At 44.5% G+C, this 13,087-nt stretch overlaps 1 protein-coding gene across 2 annotated transcripts in view; it reads left to right on the forward strand.

Moving 5' to 3' along the window:
• LOC143782813 (uncharacterized) overlaps positions 1–12,832 on the forward strand; it is a 634,917-nt gene extending 622,085 nt beyond the window's left edge. For both annotated transcript variants that reach the window (XM_077270687.1, XM_077270689.1), the window contains exon 26: positions 11,314–12,832. In XM_077270687.1, the coding sequence (XP_077126802.1) occupies positions 11,314–11,703 (390 nt within the window). In that variant the 3' untranslated portion in view covers positions 11,704–12,832. The remainder of the gene's footprint in view (positions 1–11,313) is intronic.
• Positions 12,833–13,087: the final 255 nt, after the last annotated feature.

Below are 13,087 nucleotides of genomic sequence, written 5' to 3' on the forward strand. Positions count from 1 at the left end.
CCCCATTCAGCAAGTAAAAATTATTATTTCTTTGTTGCGTGGCGACCCTCAAGACTGGGCATTCTCCCTTGCGCCAAGAGATCCTGCATTGCTTAATGTAGATGCGTTTTTTTCTGGCGCTTGGATTGCTTTATGACGAACCGAATTCAGTGGATCAGGCAGAGAAAATCTTGCTAGCTTTGTGTCAGGGTCAGGATGAAGCGGAGATATATTGTCAGAAGTTTAGAAAATGGTCTGTGCTTACTCAGTGGAATGAGTGTGCCCTGGCAGCAATTTTTAGAAAGGGTCTTTCTGAAGCCCTTAAGGATGTTATGGTGGGATTCCCCACGCCTGCTGGTCTGAATGAATCAATGTCCTTGGCCATCCAAATTGATCGGCGTTTGCGCGAGTGCAAAATTGTGCACCATTTGGCGGTGTCCTCTGAGCAGAGGCCTGAGCTTATGCAATGTGATAGAACTTTGACCAGAACTGAACGGCAAGAGCACAGATGTCAGAATGGGCTGTGTTTTTACTGTGGTGACCCCACTCATGCTATCTCTGATTGTCCTAAGCGCACTAAGCAGTTCGCTAGGTCTGTCACCATTGGTACTGTACAGCCTAAATTTCTTTTGTCTGTTACTCTGATTTGCTCTTTGTCATCCTACTCGGTTATGGCATTTGTGGATTCAGGCGCTGCCCTGAATTTGATGGACTTGGAGTTTGCCAGGCGCTGTGGTTTTTTCTTGGAGCCTTTGCAGTATCCTATTCCATTAAGGGGAATTGATGCCACGCCGTTGGCCAAGAATAAACCTCAGTACTGGACTCAGTTGACCATGTGCATGGCTCCTGCACATCAGGAAGATAGTCGCTTTTTGGTGTTGCATAATTTGCATGATGTGGTCGTGTTGGGTTTGCCATGGCTACAGGTTCATAATCCAGTATTGGATTGGAAATCAATGTCTGTGTCTAGTTGGGGTTGTCAAGGGGTATATGGCGATGTTCCGTTGGTGTCAATTTCTGCTTCCACTCCTTCTGAAGTCCCTGAGTTTCTGTCGGATTACCAGGATGTATTTGCTGAGCCCAAATCCAGTGTCCTACCCCCTCATAGGGATTGTGATTGTGCTATAAATTTGATTCCTGGTAGTAAGTTTCCTAAGGGCCGACTTTTCAATTTATCTGTGCCAGAGCACGCCGCTATGCGGAGTTATATAAAGGAGTCCTTGGAGAAAGGGCATATTCGCCCGTCTTCATCGCCATTGGGAGCAGGGTTCTTTTTTGTGGCCAAGAAGGATGGTTCTCTGAGACCCTGTATAGATTACCGCCTTCTCAATAAAATCACGGTCAAATTTCAGTACCCTTTGCCTCTGCTGTCTGATTTGTTTGCTCGGATTAAGGGGGCTGGTTGGTTCACCAAGATAGATCTTCGAGGGGCGTATAACCTTGTGCGTATTAAACAGGGCGATGAATGGAAAACAGCATTTAATACACCCGAGGGCCATTTTGAATACCTGGTAATGCCATTCGGGCTTTCAAATGCTCCATCTGTGTTTCAGTCCTTTATGCATGACATCTTCCGAAAGTATCTGGATAGATTCATGATTATATATTTGGATGATATTTTGGTCTTTTCGGATGATTGGGAGTCTCATGTTAAACAGGTCAGAATGATATTCCAGGTCCTTCGTGCTAATTCCTTGTTTGTGAAGGGGTCTAAATGTCTCTTCGGAGTTCAGAAGGTTTCCTTTTTGGGCTTCATTTTTTCCCCTTCTACTATCGAGATGGATCCTGTTAAAGTTCAGGCCATTTATGATTGGACTCAACCTACATCTGTGAAGAGCCTCCAGAAATTCCTGGGCTTTGCTAATTTTTACCGTCGCTTCATCGCTAATTTTTCTAGTGTGGTTAAACCTTTGACTGATTTGACAAAGAAAGGTGCTGATGTGGTGAATTGGTCCTCGGCGGCCGTTGAGGCTTTTCAGGAGCTGAAACGTCATTTTTCTTCGGCCCCTGTGCTGCGTCAGCCAGATGTTTCGCTCCCTTTTCAGGTCGAGGTTGATGCTTCTGAGATTGGAGCAGGGGCTGTTTTGTCTCAAAGAAGTTCTGATGGCTCTGTGATGAAGCCATGTGCCTTCTTTTCTAGAAAGTTTTCACCTGCTGAGCGTAATTATGATGTTGGCAATCGGGAGCTGCTAGCTATGAAGTGGGCATTCGAGGAGTGGCGACATTGGCTTGAGGGAGCCAAGCACCGCGTGGTGGTCTTGACGGATCACAAGAATCTGACTTATCTCGAGTCTGCCAAGTGGTTGAATCCTAGACAGGCTCGATGGTCGCTGTTTTTCTCCCGTTTCGATTTTGTGGTCTCATACCTTCCGGGTTCTAAGAATGTGAAGGCGGATGCCATTTCTAGGAGTTTTGTGCCTGATTCTCCGGGAGTCCCTGAGCCGGCTGGTATTCTCAAAGAGGGGGTAATTCTGTCTGCCATCTCCCCTGATTTGCGGCGGGTGCTGCAGGAGTTTCAGGCTGATAGACCTGACCGTTGTCCAGCGGAGAAATTGTTTGTCCCTGATAGATGGACTAGCAGAGTTATTTCTGAGGTTCATTGCTCGGTGTTGGCTGGTCATCCTGGGATTTTTGGTACCAGAGATTTGGTGGCTAGGTCCTTTTGGTGGCCTTCCTTGTCACGGGATGTGCGTTCTTTTGTGCAGTCCTGTGGGACTTGTGCTCGGGCTAAGCCCTGCTGTTCTTGTGCCAGTGGGTTGCTTTTGCCCTTGCCAGTCCCGAAAAGGCCTTGGACGCATGTTTCCATGGATTTTATTTCAGATCTTCCTGTCTCTCAAAGGATGTCTGTCATCTGGGTGGTTTGTGATCGCTTTTCTAAGATGGTCCATTTAGTACCCTTGCCTAAATTACCTTCCTCCTCTGATTTGGTGCCATTATTTTTTCAACATGTGGTTCGTTTGCATGGCATTCCGGAGAACATTGTGTCGGACAGAGGTTCCCAGTTTGTCTCTAGGTTTTGGCGGTCCTTTTGTGCTAACATGGGCATTGATTTGTCTTTTTCTTCGGCTTTCCATCCTCAAACAAATGGCCAAACCGAACGAACCATCCAGACTTTGGAAACCTATCTGAGATGCTTTGTTTCTGCTGATCAGGATGAATGGGTGACCTTCTTGCCATTGGCTGAGTTCACCCTTAATAATCGGGCTAGTTCGGCTACTTTGGTTTCGCCTTTTTTTTGCAATTCTGGTTTTCATCCTCGTTTTTCTTCGGGGCAGGTTGAGCCATCTGACTGTCCTGGTGTGGATTCTGTGGTGGACAGGTTGCAGCAAATTTGGACTCACGTAGTGGACAATCTGACGTTGTCCCAGGAGAAGGCTCAACGTTTCGCTAACCGCCGTCGTTGTGTTGGTCCCTGACTTCGTGTTGGGGATTTGGTTTGGTTGTCTTCTCGTTATGTTCCTATGAAGGTTTCTTCTCCTAAGTTTAAGCCTCGTTTCATTGGTCCTTATAAGATTTCTGAAATTCTCAACCCTGTGTTAGTTCGTTTGGTCCTTCCAGCTTCTTTTGCCATCCATAATGTGTTCCATAGGTCGTTGTTGCGGAGGTACGTGGCGCCTATGGTTCCCTCCGTTGATCCTCCTGATCCGGTGTTGGTTGAGGGGGAGTTGGAGTATGTGGTGGAAAAAATTTTGGATTCTCGTATTTCGAGACGGAAGCTTCAGTACCTGGTTAAGTGGAAGGGCTATGGTCAGGAGGATAATTCCTGGGTTGTTGCCTCCGATGTCCATGCTGCCGATTTAGTTCGTGCCTTTCATTTGGCTCGTCCTGATCGGCCTGGGGGCCCTGGTGAGGGTTCGGTGACCCCTCCTCAAGGGGGGGGGGTACTGTTGTGAATTCCGTTCTCGGACTCCCTCCTGTGGTCATGAATGGTACTTTGGTTAGTTCTGCTCTTGGACTCCCTCTGGTGGCTTCGAGCGGAACTGCTGGTCACTGAGGTTGGCTTTATCAGCTGCTCTCATTTATTGCTATGCTGGCTTCCCTATTTAACTCCACTCAGATCGTTACTTCATGCCAGTTGTCAATGTTCAGTATTGGTTCAGATCTCTCTTGGACTTCTCTGAGGACCTGTCTACTCCAGCAGAAGCTAAGTCTTTGCTAGTTCATTTGTTGTTACTGCTTCCTGAATATATTTCTTAGTACTGCTAATTCTAGTCCCGCTTGCTATCATGATATTCCCTTGCTAGCTGGAAGCTCTGGGGGTGCAGAGTGGCACCTCCACACCGTGAGTCGGTGTGGGGAGTCTTTTTGCTTACTCTGCGTGGATTTTTGTAGTCTTTTGTGCTGACCGCATAGTTCCCTTTACTATCCTCTGACTATTTAGTGAAATCTGGCCTCCTTTGCTAAAACCTGTTTCATTCCTGTGTTTGTGACTTTCCTCTTAACTCACAGTCAATATATGTGGGGGTCTGCCTTTACCTTTAGGGAATTTCTCTGAGGCAAGGTAAGGCTTCTATTTCTATCTTTAGGTGTAGTTAGCTCTTAGGCTGTGAAGAGGCGTCTAGGGAGAGTTAGGTACGCTCCTGTTGTGAATTTGGATTCTGGGCTCCCCCGGTGGCTACTGGTGGAATTGAACTGGTGTCTTCATCTTCTCTGTTCACCTGTTCCCATCAAGATGTGGGAGTCGCTATATAACCTTGCTGCTCTGTTAGTTGCTTGCCGGTCAACAATGTTATCAGAAGCCTCTCTGTGCTTGTTCCTGCTCCTAGACAACAACTAGATAAGTTGGACTCTTGTCCATGTTTGTTTTTGCATTTTGTTCCAGTTCACAGCTGTAGTTTCGTTACTGTGTCTGGAAAGCTCTTGTGAACGGGAATTGCCACTCTGGTGTTATGAGTTAATGCCAGAGTTTTAAAGTAATTTCTGGATGGTGTTTTTGATAGGGTTTTCAGCTGACCATGAAAGTGTCCTTTCTGTCTTCTGCTATGTAGTAAGTGGACCTCAAATTTGCTAAACCTATTTTCATACTACGTTTGTTATTTCATCTCAACTCACCGCCAATACATGTGGGGGGCCTCTGTCTCCTTTCGGGGTATTTCTCTAGAGGTGAGCTAGGACTAATATTTTCCTCTGCTAGCTTTATTTAGTCCTCCGGCTGGGCTGGGCATCTAGAATCAACGTAGGCATGCTACCCGGCCACTGCTAGTTGTGCGTTAGGTTTAGTTCATGGTCAGCTCAGTTCCCATCTTCCAAGAGCTAGTTCCTATATATGCTTATGCTATGTTCTCTTGCCATTGAGATCATGACAGTTTGACCGGCCCGCAAAGTGTTAATTGTTTGGGCTGAAGCAGGAGAAAAAGAAGTGTTGAAGGGAAATTTTTTTTTTTTCCCCTCAGAGTTTTGCTGCCTAGCCCTTAATTGCTGTCTAGCTGCTTCTTACCTCCTCTTAACCCTTGAATGGCTCTGTGTCCACCTGTTTGTAATGGATCTTCAGAGTGTAACTGCAGGTTTGAATAATCTCGCCACGAAGGTACAAAATTTGCAAGATTTTGTTTGTCATGCACCTGTATCTGAGCCGAGAATTCCTTTGCCGGAATTTTTCTCGGGGAATAGATCCGGGTTTCAGAATTTTCGAAATAATTGCAAATTATTTTTGTCTCTGAAATCTCGCTCTGCCGGAGACCCTGCACAGCAGGTCAGGATTGTGATTTCCTTGCTCCGGGGCGACCCTCAAGACTGGGCTTTTTCATTGACACCAGGGGATCCTGCGTTGCTCAATGTGGATGCGTTTTTTCTGGCCTTGGGGTTGCTTTATGACGAACCTCATTTGGAGCTTCAGGCAGAAAAAACTTTGATGTCCCTATTTCAGGGGCAAGATGAAGCGGAAATTTACTGCCAAAGATTCCGTAAATGGTCTGTGCTTACTCAGTGGAATGAGTGCGCCCTGGCGGCGACTTTCAGAGAGGGTCTCTCTGATGCCATTAAGGATGTTATGGTGGGGTTCCCTGTGCCTACGGGTCTGAATGAGTCCATGACAATGGCTATTCAGATCGATAGGCGTTTGCGGGAGCGCAAACCAGTGCACCATCTGGCGGTGTCCACTGAGAAGTCGCCAGAGAGTATGCAGTGTGATAGAATTCTGTCCCGAAGCGAGCGGCAGAATTTTAGACGGGAAAATGGGTTGTGTTTCTATTGTGGTGATTCTACTCATGTTATATCAGCATGCTCTAAGCGCACTAAAAAGCTTGGTAAATCTGTTTCCATTTGCACCTTACCGTCTAAATTTATTCTATCTGTGACCCTGATTTGCTCTTTGTCATCTATTACCACGGACGCCTATGTCGACTCTGGCGCCGCTTTGAGTCTTATGGATTGGTCCTTTGCCAAACGCTGTGGGTATGATTTAGAGCCTTTGGAGACTCCTATTCCTCTGAAGGGGATTGACTCCACCCCATTGGCTAATAATAAACCACAATGCTGGACACAAGTAACTATGCGTATTAATCCGGATCACCAGGAGATTATTCGCTTTCTGGTGCTGTATAATCTACATGATGATTTGGTGCTAGGATTGCCTTGGCTGCAATCTCACAACCCAGTCCTCGACTGGAGAGCTATGTCTGTGTTGAGCTGGGGATGTAAGGGGGCTCATGGGGATGTACCTGTGGTTTCCATTTCATCATCCATTCCCTCTGAAATTCCTGAGTTCCTGTCTGACTATCGTGACGTCTTTGAAGAATCCAAGCTTGGTTCGTTACCTCCGCACCGAGAGTGCGATTGTGCCATAGATTTAATCCCGGGTAGTAAATACCCAAAGGGTCGTTTATTTAATCTGTCTGTGCCTGAACATGCTGCTATGCGAGAATATATAAAGGAGTCCTTGGAAAAGGGACATATTCGTCCATCGTCATCTCCCTTAGGAGCCGGTTTTTTCTTTGTGTCAAAAACAGACGGCTCTTTGAGACCATGTATTGATTATCGGCTTTTGAATAAAATCACTGTTAAATATCAATACCCATTGCCGTTGCTGACTGATTTGTTTGCTCGCATAAAGGGGGCCAAGTGGTTCTCTAAGATTGACCTTCGTGGGGCGTATAATTTGGTGCGAATCAGGCAGGGGGATGAGTGGAAAACCGCATTTAATACGCCCGAGGGCCACTTTGAGTATTTAGTGATGCCTTTTGGTCTTTCTAATGCTCCGTCAGTTTTCCAGTCCTTTATGCATGATATTTTTCGCGATTATTTGGATAAATTTATGATTGTGTATCTGGATGATATTCTGATTTTTTCGGATGACTGGGACTCTCATGTCCAGCAAGTCAGGAGGGTTTTTCAGGTTTTGCGGTCTAATTCTTTGTGTGTGAAGGGTTCGAAGTGTGTTTTTGGGGTACAGAGGATTTCCTTTTTGGGATATATTTTTTCCCCCTCTTCCATTGAAATGGATCCTGTCAAGGTTCAAGCTATTTGTGATTGGACGCAGCCCTCTTCTCTTAAGAGTCTTCAGAAATTTTTGGGCTTTGCTAACTTTTATCGTCGATTTATTGCTGGTTTTTCGGATATTGCTAAGCCATTGACCGATTTGACTAAGAAGGGTGCTGATGTTGCTGATTGGTCCCCTGATGCTGTGGAGGCCTTTCGGGAGCTTAAGCGCCGTTTTTCCTCTGCCCCTGTGTTGCGTCAGCCTGATGTTGCTCTACCTTTTCAGGTTGAGGTCGACGCTTCTGAGATCGGAGCTGGGGCAGTGTTGTCGCAGAGAAGTTCTGACTGCTCCGTGATGAGGCCTTGTGCCTTCTTTTCCCGTAAATTTTCGCCCGCTGAGCGGAATTATGATGTTGGGAATCGGGAGCTTTTGGCCATGAAGTGGGCTTTTGAGAAGTGGCGCCATTGGCTTGAGGGGGCCAGACATCAGGTGGTGGTATTGACTGACCACAAAAATTTGATTTATCTTGAGACCGCCAGGCGCCTGAATCCTAGACAGGCGCGCTGGTCATTATTTTTCTCTCGGTTTAATTTTGTGGTGTCATACCTACCGGGTTCTAAGAATGTTAAGGCGGATGCCCTTTCTAGGAGTTTTGAGCCTGACTCGCCTGGTAACTCTGAGCCCACAGGTATCCTTAAGGATGGAGTGGTATTGTCAGCCGTTTCTCCAGACCTGCGGCGGGCCTTGCAGGAGTTTCAGGCGGAGAGACCTGATCGTTGCCCACCTGATAAACTGTTTGTTCCTGATGATTGGACCAATAGAGTCATCTCTGAGGTTCATTCTTCTGCGTTGGCAGGTCATCCTGGCATTTTTGGTACCAGGGATTTGGTGGCAAGGTCCTTCTGGTGGCCTTCCCTGTCACGAGATGTGCGAGGCTTTGTGCAGTCTTGTGACGTTTGTGCTCGGGCCAAGCCTTGTTGTTCTCGGGCTAGTGGATTATTGTTGCCCTTGCCTATTCCTAAGAGGCCTTGGACGCACATCTCGATGGATTTTATTTCAGATCTGCCTGTTTCTCAGAAGATGTCTGTCATCTGGGTGGTGTGTGACCGTTTTTCTAAGATGGTCCATTTGGTTCCTCTGCCCAAGTTACCTTCTTCTTCCGAGTTGGTTCCTCTGTTTTTTCAAAATGTTGTTCGTTTGCATGGTATTCCTGAGAATATCGTTTCTGACAGAGGGACCCAATTCGTGTCTAGATTTTGGCGGGCATTCTGTGCTAGGATGGGCATAGATTTATCTTTTTCGTCCGCTTTCCATCCTCAGACGAATGGCCAGACCGAGCGGATTAATCAGACCCTGGAGACATATCTGAGGTGTTTTGTGTCTGCTGACCAGGATGATTGGGTTGCTTTTTTGCCATTGGCGGAGTTCGCTCTCAATAATCGGGCCAGCTCTGCCACTTTGGTGTCCCCGTTTTTCTGTAATTCGGGGTTTCATCCTCGATTTTCCTCTGGTCAGGTGGAATCTTCGGATTGTCCTGGAGTGGATGCTGTGGTGGAGAGATTGCATCAGATCTGGGGGCAGGTGGTGGACAATTTGAGGTTGTCCCAGGAGAAGACTCAGCTTTTTGCCAACCGTCACCGTCGTGTTGGTCCTCGGCTTTCTGTTGGGGATTTGGTGTGGTTGTCTTCTCGTTTTGTCCCTATGAGGGTCTCTTCTCCTAAGTTTAAGCCTCGGTTTATCGGCCCGTATAAGATATTGGAGATTCTTAACCCTGTTTCCTTCCGTTTGGACCTCCCTGCATCCTTTTCTATTCATAACGTTTTTCATCGGTCATTATTGCGCAGGTATGAGGTACCGGTTGTGCCTTCCGTTGAGCCTCCTGCTCCGGTGTTGGTTGAGGGTGAGTTGGAGTACGTTGTGGAGAAAATCTTGGACTCTCGTGTTTCCAGACGGAGACTCCAGTATCTGGTCAAGTGGAAGGGATACGGCCAGGAGGATAATTCTTGGGTGAATGCATCTGATGTTCATGCCTCCGATCTGGTTCGTGCCTTTCATAGGGCCCATCCTGATCGCCCTGGTGGTTCTGGTGAGGGTTCGGTGCCCCCTCCTTGGGGGGGGGGTACTGTTGTGAATTTGGATTCTGGGCTCCCCCGGTGGCTACTGGTGGAATTGAACTGGTGTCTTCATCTTCTCTGTTCACCTGTTCCCATCAAGATGTGGGAGTCGCTATATAACCTTGCTGCTCTGTTAGTTGCTTGCCGGTCAACAATGTTATCAGAAGCCTCTCTGTGCTTGTTCCTGCTCCTAGACAACAACTAGATAAGTTGGACTCTTGTCCATGTTTGTTTTTGCATTTTGTTCCAGTTCACAGCTGTAGTTTCGTTACTGTGTCTGGAAAGCTCTTGTGAACGGGAATTGCCACTCTGGTGTTATGAGTTAATGCCAGAGTTTTAAAGTAATTTCTGGATGGTGTTTTTGATAGGGTTTTCAGCTGACCATGAAAGTGTCCTTTCTGTCTTCTGCTATGTAGTAAGTGGACCTCAAATTTGCTAAACCTATTTTCATACTACGTTTGTTATTTCATCTCAACTCACCGCCAATACATGTGGGGGGCCTCTGTCTCCTTTCGGGGTATTTCTCTAGAGGTGAGCTAGGACTAATATTTTCCTCTGCTAGCTTTATTTAGTCCTCCGGCTGGGCTGGGCATCTAGAATCAACGTAGGCATGCTACCCGGCCACTGCTAGTTGTGCGTTAGGTTTAGTTCATGGTCAGCTCAGTTCCCATCTTCCAAGAGCTAGTTCCTATATATGCTTATGCTATGTTCTCTTGCCATTGAGATCATGACACGCTCCACGGCTATTTCTAGTGTGTGTGATAGGAGTAGGGTTTGCGGTCAGCAGAGTTCCCACTTCCCCAGAGCTAGTCCCGATTTGAGTTTACTCATCAGGTCATTCCAGGTGCTCCTAACCACCAGGTCCATAACAGAAAACTATGTAATAATACTCACTTGGAAATAACTAAAGTTAACTTATTAGTTGTCAAATATTTTCTAACATCTCTGCAACAGAGAGGCAAAAAAAAAGTTTAATTCCACTGAGACACTATTTCATCATGTGTCAAGTATAACACGGAAAATTTGATGAAAAATACTCTTTAGTTATGTAAATTCATGAAGCCAAGATTAAGACCGCAAAGTCGAATGGCGTTGGATTTTAATCCTGGAGATTACTGTTTTACTTCATGTATGTACCTGAAATAGAAGATTTCACAGTCTTTTACTTTGTGAGGTGAGGACTTGGCATGGATTGGACTTGGGTTGGACCACAGAGGCTTGATCAAATTGAGATCTCTGGAGTTTGGAGCCAAATCAACATCTTGAACTCATGTCATGTTCTTCAAATTATTCCCACACATATTGTTCAGTGCAGCAGGTCTTCCACTGGAGCAAGAAGATATTCTTTTGTCATAAAAACACGCTTAAAGACACTGTAGATAGAGGTATATAGACCTCCAAGCTATTAAATGTTGGTGTTATATTGCTGACATTGTTATGATGAAACAGTTACAGTTTTTGTTGTATTCCAGACAAAAGCAAGGAGTAAATGCAACAAGAAAGAAAAATATTTAAAAATGACTGAAACTACTCTCTTTTCTATCTTCTCCAGTGTTTGATCTAAAATATTGAAAGATGTATGTGTGATTTCAGACTTAAGCAAATGACCCCATATAGACCGTACAACTGCTAAAAATGTTTTCCTTGTTATAAAGACTTAAAGAAAAGTTGAGTGGTGCCAGTGGACCTCATTTCTAAACGATGATGAATCTTGTTTTTTTTCAATGAATTGTGTTAAACCAATCGTTCATATTTACTGAATTGACTTATGCATAACATTCATATTTTCTTTTTCTGATTTAGCTGGCTGAACTAAATCAAGATAATGGAGGTCTACGGCAGCGGGTGGAAGAGGAAAGGCTTAAAAACCAGAAGCTGGATCTCCAGTTGCAAACCTATAGTCAAACGCTGTCAAATCTTTTCACTCATTTGAAAGTTGAAGGACAAAAAGATATTCTGCACAAAGAGACAAGCCCTAACAGTATTTTATCCTGCGGCCACGTGAACCAACCATGCTGTGATAGACCATTGCAGATTCTTCCCCAAAGCCAAGAAACAAAAGACAGCTTAAATGGGGTCTTAGAACAATTAGTTGTAAAAGATTCAGAAGACAAGTCATGTTGGATACAACACATTTTAGAGCTTTCTGCTCTTCTACAAGGGAACTACAAGGAGATAAATGGACAGAAATGAGATTTGTGTGAGTTTATGTAGTCATTGAACTGACCTCAACATTGATACATATTTCATAGTTTACTGACTGATTTTACTTATTTAGGTGGTGGACAAATTTCAATTGAAAGTAAATATTGTATGTTGTAATCTACATAGTTAGGGTCATGGTGGCGTCATTATTTATTGTATTGTTATAATTTATGTGGATTTTTTTTATATACAGTACTTTACTCCTATTTGTTTTTAATCCCTTCCCAACATCTGCAGTACATGTTCTGTGCATTTCAGGTTTTCATGTATGGAGCAGACTCAAGAACTGAACCATACCAGGCAGCTGTGTTGCACAGGCAGCATCAGCATGTAACAATTTTTGTTATAATTTTAAATTTTGATCAATATTAGAAGATGTCATCTTCTTTCAAAACCAGTGTCATACATGTCTACAGATATCATCTGGCATTGTAATTTAACCCTTTTAACCCCTTCATGACCCAGCCTATTTTGACCTTAATGACCTGGCCGTTTTTTGCAATTCTGACCAGTGTCCCTTTATGAGGTAATAACTCAGGAACGCTTCAACGGATCCTAGCGGTTCTGAGATTGTTTTTTCATGACATATTGGACTTCATGTTAGTGGTATATTTAGGTCGATAATTTTTGCGTTTATTTGTGAAAAAAATGCAAATTTGGCTAAAATTTTGAAAATTTTGAAATTTAGAATTTTTATTCTGTTAAACAAGAGAGTTATGTGACACAAAATAGTTAATAAATAACATTACCCACATGTCTACTTTACATCAGCACAATTTTGTAAACAAAATTTTTTTTTTGCTAGGAAGTTATAAGGGTTAAAATTTGACCAGCAATTTCTCATTTTTACAATGAAATTTACAAAACCATTTTTTTTAGGGACCACCTCACATTTGAAGTCAGTTTGAGGGGTCTATATGGCTGAAAATACCCAAAAGTGACACCATTCTAAAAACTGCACCCCTCAAGGTACTCAAAACCACATTCAAGAAGTTTATTAACCCTTCAGGGGCTTCACATCAGCAGAAGCAACATGGAAGGAAAAAATGAACATTTAACTTTTTAGTCACAAAAATGATCTTTTAGCAACAATTCTTTTATTTTCCCAAGGGTAAAAAGAGAAACTGGACACCAAAAGTTATTTCACAATTTGTCCTGAGTACGCCGATACCCCATATGTGGGGGGGAACCACTATTTGGGCGCACGACAGGGCTCGGAAGGGAAGGAGCGCCATTTGACTTTTTGAATGAAAAATTGGCTCCAATCTTTAGCGGACACCATGTCACGTTTGGAGAGCCCCTGTGTGCCTAAACATTGGAACTCCCCCACAACTGACCCCATTTTGGAAACTAGACCCCCCAAGGAGCTCAT

Source organism: Ranitomeya variabilis, chromosome 6 (assembly GCF_051348905.1).
Source record: "Ranitomeya variabilis isolate aRanVar5 chromosome 6, aRanVar5.hap1, whole genome shotgun sequence".
NCBI classification, from domain to species: Eukaryota; Metazoa; Chordata; class Amphibia; order Anura; family Dendrobatidae; genus Ranitomeya; species Ranitomeya variabilis.